The sequence below is a fragment of the Etheostoma cragini genome, chromosome 14 (genome assembly GCF_013103735.1).
Source record: "Etheostoma cragini isolate CJK2018 chromosome 14, CSU_Ecrag_1.0, whole genome shotgun sequence".
Taxonomy (NCBI): domain Eukaryota; kingdom Metazoa; phylum Chordata; class Actinopteri; order Perciformes; family Percidae; genus Etheostoma; species Etheostoma cragini.
This window is the reverse complement of record NC_048420.1, coordinates 2,678,269-2,703,235: the sequence shown is the minus strand read 5'-3', so window position 1 is coordinate 2,703,235 and position 24,967 is coordinate 2,678,269. Positions and strand designations below refer to the sequence as shown.

Here is a 24,967-nt window from a genome sequence, read left to right as displayed (position 1 = left end):
TCCCTCCCCGCCCGCCTAGCATCATTCTCCCCTCTCGTCAGAGGAGGGTGGACTGAAAGCAGGAGAAGATACTCGCCCACATCCTAAAAACCAAGAAGAAAACTAACGTTACGGGACTCGCCTTTACATTTTTATTTTATTTTGGTGTGTAAGTTCCTGTCGTCTGCAATGAAGTCGTCAAACAGTCGTCCCTCCAGAGTGGCTAGAAACCCCTTCGTTCACAAGCTCAAATTCACCATGACAGAGAAAATAAAGGTAAGACAATTAAGCTAACGAATTAGCCATTATTTATCAAATGTTCCAATCGTTTGTCACCTGGGGCTACTGTCCAGGAGCCTGGCTAGCTTTAGGCTATTCTGTGGACCGTACGGAGTGTGTTAATATACCCAAACTCTACCCACCTTGTTAGGGCTGACAGTCTATCATTTCCTGTTTTGTGGGCCGATTTAAAGATGGTGATATCATAGAACGTGTCAAATTTGTGGTACAAAACATCACTGGAAAGAAGAAGTTCTTCAAACTCCGGAGCAGTGGTATAGCCTTGTGACTATCTTGGAAATGTAGTTCCTCAATGTGTTCCTGGTTGCAGTCACAGTGGTGAGCATGGCTCATATTTGAGTGGTCTTGGAATGATGTCAACAAACACTTGAAGGCTAAAATAATCGTTTTTATTTTTCTTATATGCATTCATTCATTCATTCATTCATTCATTCATTCATTTAAACCTTTATTTAACCAGGATATTAAACTCCTTGAGATTAAAAAAACTTTTTCAAGAGTGTCCTGGCAAGTGGCTGCAGAGCCTCTTCCAGGTAAATACTGTACATAGACACACTTTCACTCATCATATTCAAACAACAATGTCATCATAAAAAACCTGGGTCCTGAATCAATTCAGGACCCAGAAGGACTCATTAAAAACAATGACATGCAGACTGCCTTTCTGGAAGGTCCTTTTAAAAGAATAAAGTTAAGTAAGGTAAACCTTACATAATTTCATAGCTCAATATAATGCATGCCATTTGTTACCTAAGGATTTTCCTTAGTATTCTTGGCTTAGTATGGGTTTGTGTTGTCCTGAAAACTAGATGGGTCCATGGTAAATCCTGGCTGTGTGTCCTTTAGTAGGGTTGGTAGTATTCAGAGATAAGAGCAGATGTGTGTGTGTGTGTGTGTGTGTGTGTGTGTGTGTGTGTGTGTGTGTGTGTGTGTGTGTGTAATCTGAGACTTTTGGGTCATTATGGTGCCAGCCACCACACCACATTTTTAATTTTACGTTATACTGTTTATTGAAAATTACAATTTTACACTGTGTTTTGTTAGTATTATTAGGGTTAGTGAATTTCTATTCATGCACAAATGGTGGGTGGGCTGCCAGTGCAGGAGAGCCTTGCTCAAGAGCACCTGGCAGTGAACTGGCATCTCTCCAGCTCCCAATCCACACTCCGTACTTCGGTCCATACGGGGACTTTAACCACCTATGGATCAGTCAAGTTAGAGTTGAATCTCGATTGACCAATTGCATTACATGTTGCATTTGATGTTGATGCAAAATTGCATTTTTTTAAATTTATGTTTTTACGTCATTGCAATGTTTACATGTCATACTGGGTAACACAGAATAACATGGACTTGACAAACGCGCAGACACACACTTTACAATGGGGGTGTCAGCACAGGGTTAAACAAGCGGACTGCTTAGTTTCATGTGTTCTCAGATAGTCCTTGTTACAGTGGATCGTTTTCCAGCCCAGCATAGCTAAGAGTGACTAATGGTTTGGGTTAGGTTAAAGTCAAGGCTAGGATCTGTTAAAGTACGGCTGTTTTCCTCCTAAGACTGATAACGAAATACAGTGGCAGCACATTAAAAGAATGCTCCATGCATGTGGAAGTGGAATGCGAGATACTGGATGTTTTGCTACAGATGAACAGCTGGGGCTACATCGGAAATCAACCATTGAGATTGATGGTTTCTCACTGCTGGAAAGAGGGCAGACTGGCTGACATGCTTACTTATTATTCAACCAGTGAATCAATAGGGCTCTTATTCTTAGTAATTTGTAGGATCTGCTGACGGAATGTAGTCCAACTGAATTAATTAAATCTAGTTAGTTATGAAAATGTTTTTTTAGTGAGGTTTGTTATGAAGGTGACATTCATCATACATTTCAAATTGCCCTCATGTCATTCTTCCTAAAGAAATCCCCTGAAACAAGCGGCTGTGTCAAAAAATGTTGTTTTCTGTATTGTTTTGCAGTCGCAAAAGTACACTCCCTCTGCTCTGCCCCATCAGGTTTATCAGTTTCCCCATAGCCCCAGGGCCCAGAGATGCCTGCTTTCATCCATAGCAAAACACACAAAGCAAAAGGCTCAGGAAATAGGCCTTCATGTGGGCACCGCCTGTTCCCAACCATTACATTTGAAGAAAAGTGGTAAAGCCCTTTTCCCTATTTGTTTTTGGATTCTTCCCTGCAGTAAAACATGCTTTTAAGCTTGGCTTTGTGAAGACCTTCTATCCACTTCAGTTTTTCTTCAGGTTTTCTAGCTAAACCTTTCCCCCAGTGACCATCTAAATTAGCACGTGTCATTTTTTCTATTGGAGCTTGCAGTAGACTGTAAACGGTTGGTTTTCTGTGCCAGGCGACAGCAGCAGTCCAGTGAATGTAAGATGGACCATGTGTGTCTCTGTGCCTGGTTCAAAACTCCCACTGCCTGCTTATAATGGGCAGTGAGGTTTGGACTTAGTCATGTGCACGCGCGCACACAGTCCCATGTACACAAACAAAAAACTGTACATCCTACGTAGATAAACGTGTATATTTCTAAGTAAGTGCCTCCTTTTTTAATCTGCAGGTCTGTCATTTTGAGACAACACAGCCTTCTTGATGCATGAGCACATATTGCCCTCTGGCACTTGGTCTTCCTTAATATGTTTTCTCTAACTTCCAGTCAACATGATAAGCAGGACTGTAAACCAACCATGTTAGCAGGTGACATTTTAGCAGAGCCATACACATTGCTGAACCGTGAACATCATTCAGACATGGCTGCCAACTCTTCCGGCTTCCAGACTAAATACCTGGGACTTTGGATAGCGTTGGGAAGTTTAGAGACTGAATTGGGACCCTTCTCAAATCTCAGTAAACATCTCAAAACATTCTGGAAAAATGGCAAATATGTGTTGAGCCATTTTAGTATTAAAACTGAATCTACTGGTTGATTGATTGATGGACATAATTAATCCCAAACTGGGAAATTTACTGGGTTACAGAAGCAGGTATAAGACACACGAGAGTACACAGAAAATAAATAAGTAAAATAAAAAATACCAGAACACCTACTCAAACTTGAAAAAACAATATAAAACAACGTACAACACGTATATACAAGTGGACTGTGTTCATAGAATTCATTGCAATACTTTTATTAGTGGTTTTATTAGGCTCAATCACTATTGTGTGTTACATCCTTTTAGTGATAGGGACTTACAATTAGGGCTGTAACGATTCACCAAACTAATGATTTGGTTCATATCTCGGTTTTTGACCCACAATTCCATCCAAAAACTCTTTTTTTGGGGGGGGGGATTATGAGAAAACAAATAGTTTTGTTACTATAAATGACATTTGAAAAAACTGTATGAACTGAACACCTAAGAACAGTATTAACTATGCAAGTTATTAACAACATACCTGATTAAAATAAGCAACTGGAAACTTTCTACGTTGTTTGTCTGCTATTTCATTACTAAATTCCCTTCTGAGACTTTTTTATGCAAGAAATCAACTATGTAGAACTCAAATGTGGGCCGTTTTACAAACGTTGATGGCTAATTGCAAATTTGGTCCGACTGTGTCGGAGTTCAGAAGCTCCACGGTCTGACGTGTCTGCCGGGGTCGCTGGCTTGCCGCCCAGCCAGCCATTTTTTTCAAAAAAATAGGCTAACGAATGTGTATAACCACGAGACTCACTGTTGCATGGTCAAAAAATCACCGTATTGTCAGAAGCTCACAGACAATTTGGACTTACTTCAGCTGTTTAGGTTTAACAATAATTAGCCTGTGCCTATCTTATCTCCTAGTATACCTACCTCTCCGTCTCTGCTGATTGGGAATGATTGAGATTTCTCTTGCACAGCTACTAGAATACTTACAACTTTGAGACACGTTTCTTACGTCACATCTACGTCGTCAAGCTCAGTTGGAGGCTGCGCAATAACACTCAGCCATCACCGGAAAGGTGCTTCTAATAGACTTCAATGGTCTCTGTCCAGAACAACAGAATTGGTTGGTCCATTTCTTTAACTGTCTATGATGTGATCCCGTCTTCCTCAACGTCATGCACACGTGGGCAACGATAATCTCACGAGATCAAGGCGGCCACAGCTTTGAGACGCGGGCAGCGCAATTGGTTTTTGGTCCCAGAGCATGCTGGGAAACGCCGGCCTCTCAGCTAATTTAACAGCTGATTGGTTCAGAATGGACTCAACGTGACATTTTTCTATACACTTTTGGTTGTTTTTGAATGCAAGGGATTTTAATTTGTCTGATTTAAAGGCTTATTGTGTACAGAACACATGGTTACGTGGCTGATAGTGACGTTCAGACGTCAGAGACGAAATCTGTCCACACCACAGACCGTACACAGTCTGTTGTTTATTAACATCAGCAACGGATCGTCTGTAGAGAATTATGACAGCTACTGTGTCTTAATAAAAACAACTGGAGACTGTGCAGGGCTTGACATTCCCTTTTTGAGACACTTGTCCTTTGGACAAGTGCATTTATGTTTCACTTGTCCATGCACAAAAGTTACTTGTCCGGGTAAAGATTTCTCATTTTATAATATTTTTTGGTGATTTGCTAATGCAGAACTCAAACAAACATTAACATTAAAGGTCCCATGACATGGGACTCGTTGGGTGCTTTTATATAGACCTTAGTGGTCCCTTAATACTGTATCTGAAGTCTCTTTTATATAGACCTTAGTGGTCCCTTAATACTGTATCTGAAGTCTCTTTTATATAGACCTTAGTGGTCCCTTAATACTGTATCTGAAGTCTCTTTTATATAGACCTTAGTGGTCCCTTAATACTGTATCTGAAGTCTCTTTTATATAGACCTTAGTGGTCCCTTAATACTGTATCTGAAGTCTCTTTTATATAGACCTTATTGGTCCCCTAATTCTGTATCTGAAGTCCCTTTTATATAGACCTTAATGGTCCCCTAATACTGTATCTGAAGTCTATTTTATATAGGCCTTAGGGGTCCCCTAAGACCATATCTGAGGAGATGGAGAAGGTGGAGGCTGGGGGTGTGGCCTTGACCAACCACCACAAGAATAGATTTCCCCTTCAACAAGAAAAAAAGATCTCCAGACAACATAAAAGTAATACTTACACGGCAGTTTGCAGTGCATCACCAGAGTTGGTGGTAGCGTGAACTTAGACTATATCTGTGTTATTATGCCAAAACCTGCACGTAAGATGAGGCTTTTGTGAGCTAATAATACAGTAATAAACGATTGCACTTGGACAATAAAACTTTAACGACACCTTACTATAAGAGTCAGGATGTGTGGTATTGGAGCCCAGCACTGCAGAAGCCCATTTACAGCCCATTTATTTTCATCAGCCAAGGAAGGGCTTGGTCTCTAATAAAAGACTGGCATTTGCTCCCCTCTACCCCGCCCCAGCTCATTTTCATACCACCTCCTGAGAAAATGTCAGTGGATCCTCCCAGATGGATTCGTTAAGCTCCGATGAGTGCGCTGTGCATCAGGCATGGGGGCGGGAACGCAACAAGAGGTGTTAGAGCATCATAAATCTCCCCCATACTCTTGATTTATTAATACAGCCCTGCAGTGTGCACCTGGTCTCCTCCGCAGAGAGAGAAACGCATAGGAAAGATGGGGCAGCCAGGGAGGGGAGTTAGATATGATTCCCCAGAGTGTTCCCAAAAAGCACATAAATGCAAAGTAGGAGAGAAGAGCATGATAAATGAAGGTGCAGCCGAGCAAATAGACATTGGGAGTGAAAGATTGATGGAAGGCAGGCTGGATGGATGGATAATTGAGGCGAGGAACTCCCCTGAGATTGGGGATTACTGCAAGGCAGGCCAGGAGATTGAGGAGAGGGGAATAGTAAAGCGTGATGAGGTCAAAATTGTGGCTTAAAATGTCACGCAGTCTGAATTAACACTGTAGGCCATGACCTTGTGACCTGTGTTTGTGTGTGTGTGTACTGTATATCTCTGCCATTATACAGTGAGAGAAAAGGCATGATGGGTCCGACCAGTCAGATGTACGTTGTGCATACTGTAAAAAACATAACAACACTAAATCTGAGGGAAAAGGTACTCTAGACAAGTGAAATGATCTGTCCGTGCAGTAAGATAATTTCACTTGAGCTGTATTTCCCTGATGAGACTTCAGGGGAGAGTTTGGATCAGCACGCCGCCAGTTGGAAGAAGCAGACCGAAGTACCAACACAGAACACAAACTAACCTATCGTGGCAGCGCTAGACCGGCAATCATCGTGTTCTGCGAGGTAAAGTGACTGATTTTGTCAGAAGAGGCTGGTGGCGTTGAAGAGATCAATAAAAACAGATTTAGTTCCCCATTGGAAACGGCTGATAGCAAGATAAAGTGGTGAAAATATTCTGAATATAGACTAAACTGATAGATTTTCTTTCTTTTCAGGTAGCTGGAATATTTTCCGTCCATAGCAGTACATTGCTACCTTCTGTGTCGGTACTCTGGCTTGCTTCCCCAATTTGGGGGCGGGCTGGCCGCCATTTACTGGAGGTAATGCGTCCGGTATACTCACTTTAGCCGACCTGTCGTTCTCCAAAAGTAACGTACGTGACTCTTTATACTCCCCCGTGGTGGTCGCAACACTAGTCCTTCTCCTGAAAAGAGGGGTCGCTGATGAGGAAGGGCTACTGACTTGCTATTTCTAGGGACTTGAAGAGGAGAAAAAGGTCAACTAAGGCAGAACTGGCAGCAGCATTGCCGTCAATGCTTTGATTTGATTGGATGACCTACTTGGTGGGATCAAGCTTTTCATTCACTATAGAAGAAGTCCAAAAAAAAAAATCCAAACTATCCCTTTAAACTCTTCGACCTTACATTGAACTTAGCCTCATACCCTGTTTGCAAAGTTGGGTTATCATTTTTCCTACCTTACTATTTGCACAGTAAAATCTCACTGGTGTTATGCCACAGCCCTTGTCTGATAAAACCAAACGGTCAGAAAACCCCTACATTTCTGAAAGTATGAGAAATGGCTAACACCAACAAAAACAAAAATCGTTGTCGTCACATTGATTCATAATTAATAAAGTGGACATAACAACATGCAAGATTTCAAAAATAAACCAAAAGATGTTATGGATTTTGTGTGCACTGGTAAATTGTTCCAAGTAAAAATCCCACCTTAAAACGGAAAGATGTTTAGCCATTCAGTCAACTTTGGTGTAGGGTACAGCTATTACATATTATTATCAGCCAACATTAGGCATTTCTCAAATGGTATCGCCGTTCAATAATGTCTGATAAATGAAAATCTAAAAAATAAAATACAAATGGACGGTCAACCATGTTATGAGTGTTGGCGTTGCATAGTTTGTCCACCAGAGGGCGCTTTTTGTGTGTTTTTGTTCAAAGGACAGGGGGTGATTTAGGGCGTGGCTATGATGGCGTGTGTAGAGAGTAAGGGCTCCTCCCTCACTCGACCCTATCGTCTAAAATTGTCACATCCTCAGCCAGGATGGCTGCGCCCGTACCAGCAACTCAATGCAGATCTCCACAAACCAATAGGTGACGCCACACATGCGCTGTCCATTAATATACAGTCTATAGCGTCACACTCTCAACACTATGGTTGCCGTTTAAATTGTTAAACCTGTAGAATGTTATGTTTTTCACAGCTTCTTGTTCATGCAAAGAGTTTATTTTGAGAATTTGAAGTTGGACATGTTTTATTAAAAAAAAAAAATTTCTCCACTTGATGTCAAAAAAATGATTAGATCCAATCACAATCTTGTCTATATTGCCTCATAGCATTTTCTACCAGTAGCTAACTATAATTGATATTGAAACATTTACATATTGGACATGTACAGTGTGAGCACCAGGGGTTTGGGATTAGAGCGTGATTGTTGTTCCTTTACAGATGGAATGGGCTTCTCCCTTCTTCATGCTGTAGGACGTGCTGGAGGCGCATTCTTCTTCTGACTTGGAATGCACAGTATGTCAAATGACAGTGTTGAGGATTGATACCAATGTCAATGATGGCTTTTCTCTCTCTCTCTCTCTCTCTCTCTCTCTCTCTCTCTCTCTCTCTCTCTCTCTCTCTCTCTCTCTCTCTCTCTGTCTTCAGATAGGACTGATGTCAGTTACAGTGTTTCCAGTTCGGCTGCTGCTGGTGTCCTTCCTCATGCTGCTGGCGTGGCCCTTTGCCTTCACAGCCGCCCTGGGACGTTCTGATTTTGTCATTGAGCCACAGCCATGGTGGAGGAGGTGTGTTTGTGTGTGTATATATGTGTGTGTGTGTGTGGGGGGGGGGATTGCAGCATCCTGTAAATAGCCTTACGGTAAACGGATCAAAACAAACAAGACCATTGATAACCACAGTCCTGTATCTGCTGATTCTTAATCGATGTCTACTAAATAGGATTTATATGTCTGCTTATATAATTTCAATAATATACTAAGGCTGCTTAACTATGGAAAAATGTATAATCACAATTGTTTTGGCCTATATTGAAATCAAGATTTTTAAAGAGGGTTACTCATTGCATTCATAACACTTAAAAAACAGTGAAACACTTAAACAAATCAACAAAACAACAAAAGCTGAAGTTTCCCATAATTCTTTTCCCGTTAAACTTCATCTTCAGAACACATGTCATTTAGTTAGTTGGGAAACTAAATCACAATGTGATTTATTTCACAGCCCTAGATCATACAGTAGGAGCTACATGAACCTATTCGACGTGAATGATCAGATTAAATCAACTGGATAATTAATATGGGTCCATTAATGTAGCAAAACTATTTGTAAATGTGTGTATAGAGGTGTGCAACTGTCAGCTTTGTAATTGTGTAAAAGAATCTCTAAATGCATACAAGGCCTGCACAATAAATCTCACCCATTTGCTATGAGTTTTTGAGAATTTTTTTATTCTCATTTAATTTTACGAGCCGACTGCATCACAGACGCAACATAGACTGAATGAAATATGTTTTAATGCTCTCTCTGCTCTTCATTGAAGCCTCGTTGTTTACAGTCTTGTGGGGATGCGCAACGTGCTATAGGTGCCAAAACAAATCTATATTTGGTACTGCCAATTTGTTATGTTTTGTCTAAAATCTATAGCCTCAAATCTATTTTATTGGCTTTTATATGCTATTTTTCATGTCTTGTACTGAACTGTAACTTTGTCAACTTTGTAAATATGTAAAAAATCTGTGAATACATCTGTGAAGTCACACTTTCCATCAACTGTCTGTGTATTTTTGATCAGGTTTATTGACCTGTGTCTACGGGTGATCATGCGAGCCATGTGGTTTTGCGGAGGTTTCCATTGGATCAAGGTGAAAGGGGAACGGGCGGCAGCCTCTGAAGTTCCCATCCTCACCGTGGCACCACACTCCTCGTACTTTGATGCCATCCCAGTCACCATGACCATGTGCTCCATAGTCACCAAACTGGAGAGCAAGAGCATTCCCGTCTGGGGCAGTGAGTATTTACACTTTTACCATCACCTCTTTGACCCATTGATCCACCGAAAGAAACAACATTTGTGCGGCATAAAACACATCTTCCATGATTTTAAATGCTGTGTGGACGTTTCCAGACTGTTGTAATTAAGAGTTTAAAGCCAGAGACACTTTAAACTCATAGAACGTATATTAATGGACAGTGCACCCATTGGTTGCATTGGGGAAGTGGGTCACTTTCTCACAGACTTCTACAGAAACCAACCTCCTTTTGCAATCACACGTGTTGCCCCCTGCTGGAATTCAGATCAAATGCAGGTTTAAGGAGTCTTCCCCCTGCTGGAAATCAGATCAAATGCAGGTTTAAGGAGTCTCCGACGGCTGGAATTAAGATAGAATGCATTTTTAAGGCACTTTGCCAAAGTGGATACATTGTCCGGCTGCATTTCCTTATTGAGACCAAAATCACCCAAATGTCCCATTTGAGGACTGCTACAGAGACCCACATCAGACATGGGGGAGAGAATGTAAAAAAAAAAACCACATAAAATACTTTTGTGTTCTCCAGAGAAACCTTCAGATTTGGGAAGAAAAAAAACTCAGGTGCGGCGTCACATGACAGCTACAGTTGGTTGGAAATTAGTGACATGGCACACTGAATTTGATGAATTTACTTTTTATCAGACCACAAATTAAACACAAATTAGCTAGGTAATGCACCCTGTGGTTCCTCTCCCTCATTCACCGGCACTGAGACACTGCTAGGCCGGGAGGAGAACAGATTGCAGCTCCCGTCGAAGGACCTTCAGTTAGCAACTCAAATCTGGCCAGTGGAAACCTCAGCGCTTGGATTACAGCGGGCTGGTGGTCTAACCTGCCTAACAGCAGCAACAGAAAGCCGGCTGATCTAGTCAGGGAGTCAGGTGCTTCCGGGATTTCTTTTGCTCGCCATGCGGTGCTGGGGTTTCTATTCTATGAAGCTCTCCCACAGCTGTATGCGCTCCATTGTTGTGGTTGTTTCCCTGGTGCCGGCTTGACCCGGAGGTACTGTACATTGACTATTTTTCTTTTCCCAACCTGAAAAAAAGGCATACGTATTTATTTTTTCTCATTTTCATCCATCTCTTCCCCCCCCCCCCGCCCCCACAGAGAAACACTGACAGTTGCAGAGGCAGTGGCCGATGTACCGACACGTGCTAAAGCTACGTGCTAAAACACCATTCCCTTGATGGGCATTCATAGTTTGAATGAATATAAAATAAAGATTCTCTTTTCTTCTGGTTGAAAAGTGCTGAAGATGGACTTATTCAAACATTTGGGTTTTCTCTTTTGTTCTGGCATACATTTAAAATCTCCCTCTTCATCGTGTCATCGTTCTGCCAGCTCTGATCAGCTACATCCGGCCGGTGTTTGTGTTTCGGTCGGATCAGGACTCCAGAAGAAAAACCGTGGAGGAGATCAACCGGCGAGCCCAGTCCGGAGGGGAGTGGCCTCAGGTAAGGTGCATGAAAGTACACACAGAGAAACACACATCTCACTTCAGCTCACAAAGATCAAGGGCAATTTAAAACAATGAACAAGAGACGGATGCCTCTCTCTCTCTCTCTCTCTCTCTCTCTCTCTCTCTCTCTCTCTCATTCTCTCTATCTCTCTCTCTCTCTCTCTGTGTCTCTATCTGTGTGTCTGTCTGTGTTTCAGATCATGATATTCCCAGAGGGGACGTGCACCAACAGGTCGGGGCTCATTTTGTTCAAGGCTGGTATGTGTTCCGTCCCCTTCTTGCTTTAGGCATCATTGATGTGTGTGTCCTGGTCTGGTGACATTGTATTGTGAAAAGGTTTGTCTCCCGTTTCTTACAGTGAAGCAAATAGGATTAACAAGTGAGGCCGTAACAAGTTATGATTTCATAAGTGGTCTTGAGCATTTCAGTTCATGCAAGGGCACGTTACTAATTGCACACTTAACCCGCACCTTTCCTAACACCGTTTCAGAGCAGAATTCAGAGACTTGTGTATCCCTCCATTCACCGCGCTCTGCTGAACCACAACAGTCCAGTTGTTAGCAGTGATGCACCCATAGGCTGGTTTTATGACTGACATTAATCAGCAGAAATCATAGTTTATGACATGAGGAACTCACCGCTGATGAGGGTAATAGCGGACACGGTCAACATAAATAATAAATAGAGCTCACTTGAGCCATGAACAGTAATTGTATTTGCCTGAGAGGCCAGATGTCCTCATTAATCAGGCGTGTCCTAGTGAGCGATGGTAAACTTCCACGTGTATTTACAGGCGGTGAGCAGAGTAATATTAATATGCATACAATATAATGCAGAGTAGCTGATACAAATACTGTCCAAACCACAGCTAGGAACAGTATTTGGTTGTGGTTTTTGGTATTTTCCAACCAAGGGTGTGGGATCACTACAGTATTAATTTCATTTCCAAAGAGAGAAAATCCAGGTTTCACTGTCAGGGCTATTCATTTAATGTTGGCCCAGCAGGTTTGAGTTCAGTGTCTCTTGCTCAGGGACACCTCAACAGGACACGCAACTGTTACACCCATCTCTTTCAGGGCTTGTTTTTCTGCTCGCATCACGTGTGTTATGCCGTCAGCCATTGTTCCCTGCCGGCTCTGTCTAATCCCCTTTCTTCCAGTCCGTATTTCTGTCATTTCCAGTAAGCCTTGTCGGTCACAGTCTGTCCTGCGTTGGTTGTGTCTGTGTGTTTGTCCAGCTTGATCTGTCCATTGTGTGTTTCCAGTCCTATCTGGATGTGTCTCCTCTAGTTATGTCTCTTCACTGGCTTCCAGCACAACAGAGCAGAATGTATTTGTGTGTCTGTGTTTTTAATGTGCATGGTGCCACCTGTGCACGACGTGCTCTGCAGATTCCTCCACTCCTTTTGTCGTATTCAAAAGTCCTTTTCATTAAATTGTCACTTTCATGTCCACCTTTCTGCCTCTAGAGCCTCACCCTGCCTCAAGGGCCCATTACTAACAAACACGTTCACACATATTTAGGCCGGGTGATTAAATGTATTTAGCAGTTTTACTTTTCCTTGTAATTTTCCTTTTTAATTAAACTTTTACAAAATGTGTTGTGTAGTCGCTGTACTGTATATTTCATTTCTAGAGACCACTCAACAGATTGTCTTGAACATGTTTTTATTTAGTTTTATCCAAAACAACATCCACAACAAGTGGATTTGTCATTTTTTAAAGGCTTTTCAGATGCTTAATTGCTTCTTTTTTTAAGAAATCACATTTCATGTGAACACAAGATTTAAAATTGTGCTTTTGCGTGATTCTTTGTGGAGAAACTCAATTTTACAGTTACATCTCTTACATCTTGGTTGATTAAATCAACTTATAGATTAGTTGTCAAAAGGAAACGAGAATTAGTCAACTAAGAATTCTTTTTTTAGTCCAGAACAACCCTAAAATCTCATATATTTTATAATTTTGAAAATGTGTAATGTGAAGGGAATCACTTGTAGTGGCCAAACCACAGATAATTGTTATGTGTCTGTTAGGGGTGCATTATATATCAAATTAATTTTTTATTGCAATTTCATGTTGCAAAATAATATATTGAAAATTTCCCAATAAGTCTGCAACATTTGGTTGTATTTTGTGAAGCGATGTGTCCCATTTGACTGTGTGGCAGAGTGACAGTGTAAATGAAGAAAAAGATAAAGACAACAAAACGGAGGGAGTCACGAGTGCATGATTCCATCCCAAAACAAACCTGTTAATACTAGCCAGAGCTAGCCAAACAAGCCTCGCTAGCGAGTGTTGCTAGTGGCAAGAACTACAACAAGAACCCACTGAAATCACATATGCATTTTATAACGTATTATTTGGCCAAAGATGTGATGCCCATCCACCCAGTGGATTTAAAAAAAGGCTTCAAGAAGCCCCTATTAGTTTTCCCGTACCTTTCATAAAAGGCGGTCCAGACACAGTTTGGAGTCAGATAAATTGAATATTTTTCATTTACGACCAACATGTGGTCCAGCCGCACTACGGAGCCATATTAAAAGTCTCACTGTGCACTATATTGTTTTGAATCTGTGAATATTGTTACGATGCGTTTTCCCGTAACTTTGTTTAAAAGTATTGAAATTAATATTGCTGTAACTGATGAGCAGGTGGCACCTTGTACGACCGTCTCGGCCACAGTGTATGAATGTGTGTGAATGGTTACTGTACTATGTAAAAGCACTTTGAGTAGTCGTTAAGACTAAAAAAGCGCTATATAAAATACAGCACATTAACATTTTGCCAATATTGTGCAGTTCCCCTCAGCTTTACGGAACATTTTAGCTTTTGATTATCTCCCACTGCTCTCATCCCGTCTCATTTCCACCTATTCAAAGCTCACACACTTGAATAGGGCACTTTACAATTATAAATACTGTACGTAGCTTTAGGGCTGGGCAGTATATCCATATTGTTCAGATATATGAGCCTAGATATTGTCTTAAATGTTGGATACCATATCCTGATATGACGTGTGTTGTCTTTTCAAGGTTTAAAGGCTGCGTTACAGTAGAGTGAAGTCATTTTCTGAACACACCAGACTGTTCTAACTGTTCTAATAGTTATCATATCAACTTAACTAATGATTATTGATGAAAAATGACTTTTTTGTGCACATTTTGCAAAAAGCACCACTTGTCAACCATACAATATTGCCTAGATAGTTAGGTGAAAAATATCGGGATATTTGATCTTCTCCATATTGCCCAGCTCTACTTGGCTTGTATCAGCTCATCTGTCATCAGCCGTACATTATGGAATTTCAATAGAGAGCCTGTATGCCTGATCTGGAGGTTATCCTCAGGTTGGGAGCATTCATCTAACCCAGGGGTCGGCAACCTTTACCACTCAAAGAGCCATTTGGACCCGTTTCACACAGTAAAGAAAGCACTGGGAGCCACAAAACCCTTTTGAAATTTTAAATGAAATAACACTGTATGTAACGTTTTTTTTTTGTGCCTTTGTGCTATTTATAAACAAACTATACTGTGTTACATTTATGAAATCAATGAACGACTGCAGAGAAAATAAAATATAATTTCTGCATGCAACAAAACATTTTTAACTCCGGAAAAAAACTAAAAACGTTGGGTTAACTGTTTAGTAAAATAGGGCTAGCACTGTCAACTTGGCTCAAATGGCAAAACCTCCGCAGCTCCTCAGGGTAAAGGACTCACAGGGCTGTGGGTCCTTTACCCTGAAGAGCTGTGTTCAGGTGTTCAGGCGCGCTGTCATGTCCACGAGACGTGGAGCTTTCCCAGCCGCTCTGGCTGTTCCCAGCTCGTCCAGTAACAAACGGAACCGACGGGGATTTAAACCTTTCGCCACTAATTTGCTCAGAATCTGAATGACAACATTCATTACTTCTGTGCATTCCGGAGGAAATGTTTGACACACGGGTCTTCTTGGCGCAGGACGCAGTGAAAAGTCAGCAACTTACTGTCCAGCGACTTCTGCAGGAGTCACAAAGCCGTTGTGCGCGCCAGTCATACTCGGTGCCCCGTCTGTAGGCCTACCACTGACACGGGCTCTTAAACAATTCAAGACAGCCTCACAGACGTCCCCCCCCCCGTGTTTGGCCTTTTAGTGGTATCAACTGAATCATTTCTTCTTGTGGCCCAGTCGAGTTTACATACCGGCAGAACAGCGCAATTTGTTCAATATCACCTTGGTCTTTAGATTCATCACAGGCAATTGAGGAGGCCACAGCTGCCTTGATGTCTTTAATTTGCTGTACAAACTAAAATAAAATACATTTTTAATTAAATATTCATTAAGTATTTTTAAAAAGCAGAGCCGCATCAGAGGGATCAAAGAGCCGCATGCGGCTCCGGAGCCGCAGGTTGCCGACCCCTGATCTAACCCATAGACCATTAATACAGTCTATGATCTAACCCGGTACACCACTCAGTCTAGCACATTGCCATCTCTCTGTGGTTTCCAAGGCAATTGAAATATGTAGAAAACCCTGTTCCTAAATCCATTTAGTACTTGTGTCATTTCATTTCCTAAACATGTAGTGATTGGACTTTTTCTTCTGTCTTCTCACTACCTCCCTACTCTCTTATCTTTCTCAGGGGCTTTCATACCAGGACTCCCAGTGCAGCCTGTGGTGCTACGCTACCCAAACAAACTGGTAAACACGCTTTCTTTTGAATCGTTTGGAAACCTGCCCCGTACTTGGGGCATAGTTCAAATTTAGAGCCTGACTCCAGCCATACAGTACATACACCATGTACTCAAACCTACACATACTGACGAACGTCTGTGATGTCATGGTTTCATCCTCTCACGTTAGTACTGAATGTGCCCCTCTTGTGTTGAATGACTTCATGTTCTAGTTGGGTGATATTTTATCCCTCTCATCCTATCTGTGTCCACACACATACACTCGCAAGTGTCATGTCTCTGTCTCAGCAGCTCTCCTCACTCTCTCATGAATTATGCAGTTCCTATTACCTAGTTCTTCTTGTCTGCCCCCCCCCCCCCCATAAAGCTTTGTCACTGTTTCCCTTTGTGCCAAGTTTAGTCACTGTGCTGACTTCTGTGACAGCGTGGCAGTACAAGGCATTTAAGTGAGACAAAGAGAACCTGAATAAGACTCTTCGTTTCCAAAGTGTTTCCGTTCCATCTGTTTCCATTAGTTCATTTAGCTGTAGGGTCACTTTGCAACTGGAAATGGAAACACCAGTAAACAATCCAGCCAATACACCCAGCCACATGCATTGAAACCAAATCACACAACATCCTGATACTTAATAAAACCAAATCAAAACATATTCAACTTTCTGAATCTATAATTCACCCGTGCAACGCAAGAGAAACTAGTGGAAGTCCTGCATGTCCATGTTGTAAATATTTTCTGAATTGCCTCAGATTGATCGGGATGCTTTTTTCCCATCATAAAAGGAGTGCTGTCAGTAGAGAGAAAAATTAAACCAATCGGTGCGGCCTACACCATGTTATCCTCATGCTAGAGTTAGCACTCTTTTAGCCTCTAAACATGTTTACATGTCATTACAAGTGCCTACCCATGTGCAGTGATTCCTTCTGAGTGAATCTGACTGCAGTAGATAGGACAGAAAGGCATACAATAAAAAAAAATTAACAACAATAAAAAACAATTCACATTCCATTCGGGCATTGATGTCAGTCACTGATGTCAGTCCATGTCACTACACTGTAATCAACTTGTAGGGACTGTAATTAATCAGAAGTAACGAGTAATGTGCATAAGTGACTTGGTCTTCATCCATCCTCAAAACCTACAGACACACACAACCAAGGAAAATAACAGAGGGCAGTTCCAGGGAGTTCGAAAAGTAGGAAATTGCCCTCCTGGTTCTATATTCGCTCTAAACCATTTCCTCTTCCTCCTTCCTCTCCACAGGATACTGTTACATGGACGTGGCAAGGACCCGCAGCGTGAGTGTGTCTTTGTCACAAACATACATACTGTACATACACAGACAGCTTCTACCACCCTCAGTAAAGTGTGTTGTTAAAACACCAGTGACCTGTTTTCCACTTTAGAATGAAGGGGGAAACCAGTATCTCTTGTTTCCATCCATCATATTAGTTTTCTCTTCCCGATGCTTTTTTGTCGCGTGTTAACTCTTCTGTCTTCCAGGTTCAAGATCCTCTGGCTCACTCTGTGCCAACCTCATAATCCCATGGAGATAGAGGTGAGAGGTTTAGTAAACCTGAACTCGGGTCAATTTTATTTACTTTTCTTTGGTACAGTATCCTCAATCTTTTTCACATATTAAGCTACTATTGCTCTCAGTTTGGAAAGAATGTGATATTTGTAATCGCATATTTATTTTCATGGTGTGTATTAGTACACAGTTTCATGAAAGGACAACGACATTAAAAGGATATTGGGATTGGATGAGGTAGCTATCCAAAGTCAATGTCTTATGTAAAGTAGATTGGTCAACATGCCCCCAGTTTGGACTGCTTTGGACCGGCAAAACGTTTTAGCTACATGAAAAAATATATAAAATAAAATAAAATCTAAAATTTTCACCAAGACTTTCATTTTACCAAACAGAACACCGAAGTTGCTGGTATACGGATGCCTGCAAAGCCTGTTTTCTTGCTGACTTTGGTGAATTGGAACTAACCCTTTTAAAAGACAAGTCCCACAACACACTAGAGCGGTCAATCTTCCTCTGAAATACCATTTAAATTTCATTTGTTTTTTAAATATTCAGATACTATACAAATATTTTAACAGCGGTGCATTGCTTAGCTTCCGTGCCTGGACTCCCGTCTGCTTTTCCCTATCTCCTTAAGTTGAAATTCTCTCTTTCCTCAGTACTTGCCTATCTATACTCCATCAAACGAGGAAAAGAAAAACCCAGCCCTGTTTGCCAACAACGTCAGAAAGCTCATGGCCAAGTAAGTGCATGTGTAAGCGTGTTTGCATAAGTATCCCTGATCAGCGTCTGAACCGCCACACCTGCTGGTTTTGGGTGTTTCCAACAACCAGACAAAATGTAAATAGCCTCATAAACCTTTCCTTCCGTCTTGTTAGAGCACTGGAGCTGCCACTCACAGACTTGTCCTTTGATGATCGTGAAATCATACTCGCACGAGGCCCACTGAGCATATATGACCTCAGCAGCCTGTTGGAGTTCCACCAGCTGGTGTGCCGCTTGGGGTGAGTGAAGGACTGGGTGGATGGGGCGGGTTGTGATCCAAGAATGGGTCACTAAAGGTGGAAAAAAAAGCTGACACCTATTTGTGGCAGGGCAGACACATACACACACAGTCGTGTCTGCCTATCTTTGTGGGGACCAGTCATTGACATAATGCATTCCCTAGCCCCTTACCCTAACCTTAACCATCAAACCTAAATGCCTAACCTTAACCCTCACCCTAACCATAACCTTAACCATCAAACCTAAATGCCTAACCTTAACCCTCACCCTAACCCTAACCATAACCTAACTCTAACCCTACTCCTAAAACCAAGTCTTATTCCTCAAAAAGCCCTTTAACGTTAAGGGGACCAGCATTTTGTCCCCACAAAGCTGTCAGGTCCCCATAAGTATACTGTATTCACAGTTTTTGGTCCCCACAAATGTAGCTAAACCTGGCACACACACACACACACACACACACACACACACACACACACACACACACACACACACACACACAGGGCGATCCTGTCCTTCTCAAGAACAATATGATTCAATCAATTCAAATCAAATGAGAAAAGGTTTTTGATTCAATTATTTTTTTCCTTATAATCTAAATGTTTTAGTAATGTACTTTTTTTTACTAATGGTTCACCTAAATATTTACTGTTTAAACGGTACCATTGACGGCGATTACATCATATCAATTTTCAGCGAAACAGCAAAAGCCGGAAATGCTAAATTAACACTTCTTTAGACAAAATAAATGTCTGACTGACACGTGATGTGCATTCTTCTTAGAAAACAATTAGTTTTTTTAAATGATAGGTTTTCTCTATAAGTGTATTATTCAAATTTAGTTTTTTTTGTTACAGATGGAAGAGAAAATTACAATTACTTGCTATACAAATCTAATCTCCGTGTATCCTGAAAGAATCAAATCGGGATAAAAGCATATCCCGTATCCCAGCCCTAGTAAGCATGTCATGTAATTATTTGGTTAATTTGGAGAAGATGTGACGAAATTCTACCTCTTTTGTTTTTATTGGAGTATTTATAAAATCACCTGTCATTGTGTTTTCCTCATTTGAGCTCATACATGATTCACCTTCTTTGCTAGTTAGCTTTAATAAGGGAAAAGTTACTTAATTTTCCCTTCCTGTTGTCCTCGGGTCAAATTGGACCCCTTTTAAAAAATGTCTATCTGAAATATGGGTTTCTTTTTAATCAAATTACCACAAAAAAATAGATTGAATTCCATACAACGCTCTTTGCAAATACAATTGACCACTTTCCTTCCTCTGATCTTATCTATTAGTCATAATAATTCATAATTTCTGCTTTTTTAACTGAAATATTAGGTACAATTCTATACAAATTCGGGTTATTGACCATGAATTCCAAAAAGTAGCATAAAACTAGTGTTAGTAAGGTGGAGTTAGTGAAAACTAAAAAAGAGAGTCTGAAAAAGGGAAAAAAAAACGGGAGGACAACACAAGGGTTAAGACTGTTAGCACTACATGGGTAATACGCACAAACAATAATGATTTATTTTATTATTTACTGGGTAAGAGAATCTTTAAAGAGACTTTGTAGAAAACCTATGACTCACTTCGTCATGTGTATAAATACATAGAGACCCCTCTTTGCCCGCTATCCCGCATTGTTGTATCGTTTTTCAAATGTAAGATTGTATGCAGAAAGATAGTTTCATTAAGCCATGCTGCTCAAATTGTGTCAATGTGCTTGTAATTGTATTCATAATTTGTGGTTTATTACAGCAAAAAAAAAAAACTGAAAATAGTTGTATGTACTGTATACGTGTACCTGTGTACTTCACTTTGATGTCAGAGGGACTTCTCACTTAAGAGCACTTAAATGGATGGTTTGCATATTTCTTTTGTTACCCTTCATTAGTTATTTTCTATAGAAAGAGCTTTTACGATAAGTCCAACAGCCAATCAATCGAGTTGTGATGAAGACATCTTGATAGGAAGAAAAAAAGTCTTGCGGATACATATTTGATAGTTTGTATATTAAAAACAAACAGACCCATGGTAGCCTGGGTGTAATTACCCCTAAATATGTACAATAAAATATGAATACATCACTCACACTCTTTTCTTCTAGGCATTTATCTGCTTGAATCTTTAAGATGTTTTAAATTTTGCCGGTCAATCAAAGTGACATTGGTTTCACAGTGTGTCTTCATAATTTAATAATAAAAATAATCTTTATTTTTTTCAGCAGTTTTTACGGTTCACGTTACAAAGTGTTAAAATCCTCAGATTTTAAGTAGAGCCAGACCAATAGCGGGGCAATATTGGTATCAGCATTTATAATGGCCGGTAAATTAATATTTGAAAAAGAAAATATTAACAGACTAAACACCCTTTAACCATGTTATGAGTGATGCAGTTGCATATCTTGTCCACCAGAGGACGCTACAACGTCCCTGTTGGCAGCACTTTGATTTATTTTGTTATTGTGTATTTGTTCAAAGGACTTTAAGTTTCTTATCTTATGTTTTTTTAATCCATTTTATGCAACCGATATGTAACATTTTTTTATGTTCCTTCGTTCTGTAAACCAAGTTTATTTTTAAACCGCTTTATCATTTCATATTAGTGAGGACTCATAAATAACAAATGTTAGGGAAATCTGTTTATCTTTTGTTATGCATTTCAATCACCCTATACTGTATATTGGATTTTTTAATAATATTTGTATCGATAACAACCATTAAAATCCTTTATCGGTCAATCTCTAGTTTTAAATAAAAGAAATTTAAAAAATCGAGCGTGCACAAGCCAAAAGACAGTTCAAAGGAAATTAAAGCTCCAGTCAAACCATGAAAGGCTCTCCAATTAAAGCACAGTGTGTTTTCAGTAGGGACTGATCCTCGGGCAGATGGTTCCAGAGCCTCTGGACCTGGACTGCAACAGTCTGTCCCTTCCTTTTAGTCTTCAGCCGACAGACAATAGACCTCTGTTCGAGGATCTCAAAGTACGTACTGGCACCCACGGATCAGAGAGAGAGGCCATGTAAAGTCATAAAATTAAATGAATAAATAACGCGTTGTCATTTGTTCATTAAAATCTATTCTAAAACACACTGGGAGCCTGTGTAAAGAAGCAAGAACTTGGGTTCTGTACAGTCTGGAGTCCATCAATGTAGTTTTGGTTCAGGCAAGTGAAGAGGCTGAATTAGTAATCCTGGCGTGTAAAAGGCTCTCTGTGCCTTTTTTAAAAGTTTAGACAGATTACATTTTTTGAAATATGGCTGGCATGATTTCACAAGCTTTGTGGTGTGCTGCTCAAAACCGGATTACCGTCAAACCAGGCAACCTTGCTGTGATCCAATAAGGGACCAGGATGTGATTTCTTTGTCTTTTCCTCCCTGGTCCACTGTGTCTTACCAGGCTGCGAGCAGGAAGGACAGACAGAGTGCTGGAGGAGCAGGCCAGGAGAGCCAGAGCGCTGCGGGGAGACCGGCAGACTTTAGAGGACTTTGCCCAGTTCCTCAACCTGCCAGTTACAGACACGCTCACACAAGTCCACAGCCTCTTTGACCAGGTAACCTTGGACAGATTCAGCAACAGTTTTTTTTTTTTCATGAAAAACACACCGGCAAGTACCAGATAATGAGATTACTTCTTAACTGGTAAAGAGGATGTATCGTACAGTATAAAGGTGAAGATTACAAGATGATGTTGGTCCAGCTAAATTGTTTAATTGTAATGGTAGCAAGATTTTCTAAACCTTGGGAGCGCTAATAAGAAACAAAAACTTTAAAAAAGTTTATGCATTTAAATACCTTTTTATGACATGCTGCTTTTTGGATGCTTTTATATAGGCCTTAGTGGTCCACTAATACTGTATCTGAAGTCTCTTTATATAGACCTTAGTGGTCCCCTAATACTGTATCTGAAGTCTCTTTATATAGACCTTAGTGGTCCCTAATACTGTATCTGAAGTCTCTTTTATATAGACCTTAGTGGTCCCTTATATTGTATCTGAACTCTTTTTCCCGAAATTCAGACTTGATGCAGAAATGCCAGCCAATAGAGCCATTCCCACAATAAGCTTTCCTTAGAATGTGCCATTTCTGTGAATGTAGCTTGCTATTGACCAACTGCCACTTTGCTCGTTTGAAAGCTTTGATGTCTCTCTCTCTCTCATGGGTGGGCCTAAACCCTTCTGAGTTTTTGTTTTCTCAAAGGCAGAGCAGGAAAACCAGGGCTTGGTTTTCAGCTGTCTCCATTATAGCCACTGGGGGGGCATAGGCAAGCTGGCGGAACTCATACTAATGTTAAAACGTGACATTTTCATGCCATGGAACCTTTAAAATAGACATAAGTACAAATTAAATTTGTCAAACAGGATCCTATTTGTTTCTACTGCTCATGATATATAAATAAAGTTTTATAGATACATTTTGTGTTCCCAGCGTGGAGACGGGCACATTGACATCAGACACTATGTCATTGCTCTGTCTACTGTTCACCGACCATCAAAGTCAATGGAGACCCTCAGGTTGGCCTTTAAGGTGAGCACCTTTTGAATCTGGTTGGACATACGTAGGTTTATTGTCATTGCACTAAATATTTTGTGTATTTCTGCAGATGTATGAGAGCGAGGAGAACGGGTACATCCTAGTGGAGGAACTCGCCACCATCTTGGAAATAATGTTGGGAGTGAAAGAAGTGGAACTTTCAGGTCTGTTTGGAGCGCTTGACAGACCTGACTCAGCGAAGATCACATACGGTAGGACTCGTGGGTGTCATTCTACTTTAGCACAAAAATCTGAATAATGATGCCTTTGTACATAAGAGACCAATGGGGAGATGAGTGACGGCATCCATGAGTGTGTTCGCGCTTCCTCCGTGCTGTCACCATCAAATTTGATTTTTTCTTGTTTTTACTGAAGAGGATCATTACCGTCTGTGAAGGATTGAACATCCACCATCTGTCTCTTCTGTCATTATTTCTTTGTATTCTCTTTCTCTTACAACAAGCAATTTCTCCATTTAACATATAACAATCCTGCAGATTTCCACATCTACACATGTAAAATGCAGTGTACAGACAAATTAAAGCTGGTTTGGAATCATAGTAATTATACTATGATTCTTACAAAAACATATTGCTGTTAAAATGCTGCACATTGCTCTGAAATGCCCCATATTGTAAAAAGTAAGATTTCCATGTATCTTGTATTTGCACAATGGTAGAAAAGGCCGCTACAGTCATTCCCCGTCTACAATGATGCTGAGAACGCAGATACTGAAGACCCGCAAATGCTGCCCAATCAGAGCAGAGTTTTTAGGGAAAGGGGGCATAAAGGGACATGCTCTAAAACTGAGCGTTTCAGAGAGGTAGTTACAGGAAAAATAAAACATGGCAACATTGAAGCATTTAAACGTCACGGGATCTGGTAGAAACCCCAAATACAAGTTTATTTTAACCCTTGTATTGTCCTCCCGGGTCAAAATCTGACCTTTCTGTCCCTTTCTGACATTTTTTTTTAACACCACCTTCCTACCACTAGTGTTACAGTACATTATGTAATTCATGAGTAATAACCCTTATTTATATAGATTTATACCTAATAATATTTGAGTTACAAAAGCAGAAATTATGAATCATCTTGATTAATAGATCAGAGGAATGTTCAGATGAGATTAGTCTGGAAGGAAAGTGGTCAATTGTATCTGCAAAGAGCGTTGTATGGAATCCAATCCATTTTTTTGTGGTAATTTAGCTAAAAAGAAACCCACATTTCAGCTATAGACATTTTTTAAGGGGTCAAATATGACCCGAGGACGACGGGAGGGTTAAATTGGAAATAACAGCTTTCTTCTTCTTTCTTTCTCCTATCTACCAAACAAATTAAATATCAGACATGTTCTATAATGTAAGGTCCTAACACTCACTGACAGCAGTAATACCATTTTATCACCATTTTCTGTTTTGCCCCCTTGTTGCAGATGAACTTCATCATTTTATAGAGCAGCACCCGTACTTTGTCCAGGATTTCCTAGATTTTGAAAACCATCCGCGCAAACTCGGACCACCGAAGACCTGCAACGGCCAAAAGCACAACAAAGAGGACTGAAGAATGGAATATAATGCAACCATTCTACTGACTCTCTCCTCTAGCCGATGGAACAGCATCTCCAAATGCTCTCCTAGCACCTCTGTGCCTTTAAACGGTAAAGAAAGAAATAGACCGAGCATTACAGTGAGGATAGATCAGTGCAGCACAGGATGGAATCGCTTATCTCAGCTCTCTTCTGAACTGTCTTTTTACCTTCCTTTGTATTTCTGTCCCAAGTATGATCTAAAATATCCCTGTTTTTTGGGCCGCAGATATATTATTTATTTTGTACATTTATATTTTATGTATTTCCTTTTAGCCCTTTTGTCTGATCTCAGACAAATGGGCATCCTGCTGCTATCAGTGCACATAGAAACCTAATTTCAGGTAAAAAGGATCAGGATATAAATCATGCCGCCATTCTGTGCTAAGCCAGATAAGACACTAAACTA

The 24,967-nt window shown here is 40.6% G+C and overlaps 1 protein-coding gene across 1 annotated transcript; it reads left to right on the top strand.

Annotated features, from left to right (window-relative positions):
* On the top strand, nt 1-24,967 carry lpcat1 (lysophosphatidylcholine acyltransferase 1). The gene is made up of 14 exons (XM_034892583.1): nt 1-255; nt 8,381-8,520; nt 9,528-9,742; nt 11,107-11,219; nt 11,422-11,482; nt 15,846-15,904; nt 17,159-17,193; nt 17,399-17,453; nt 18,089-18,171; nt 18,308-18,433; nt 21,838-21,991; nt 22,866-22,964; nt 23,041-23,182; nt 24,406-24,967. Exons 1-14 carry the CDS (start codon nt 169-171, stop codon nt 24,531-24,533), a joined length of 1,497 nt encoding a protein of 498 aa, XP_034748474.1. The 5' UTR covers nt 1-168; the 3' UTR covers nt 24,534-24,967.

Bases quoted from the DNA above. Each gene is read 5' to 3' on its own strand.
- lpcat1 (XM_034892583.1), top strand. From the start codon at position 169: ATGAAGTCGTCAAACAGTCGTCCCTCCAGAGTGGCTAGAAACCCCTTC. The intron at 11,483-15,845 runs GTATGTGTTCCG...TATCTTTCTCAG, and splicing joins GCTCATTTTGTTCAAGGCTG to GGGCTTTCATACCAGGACTC. The intron at 21,992-22,865 runs GTAACCTTGGAC...TTGTGTTCCCAG, and splicing joins TCCACAGCCTCTTTGACCAG to CGTGGAGACGGGCACATTGA.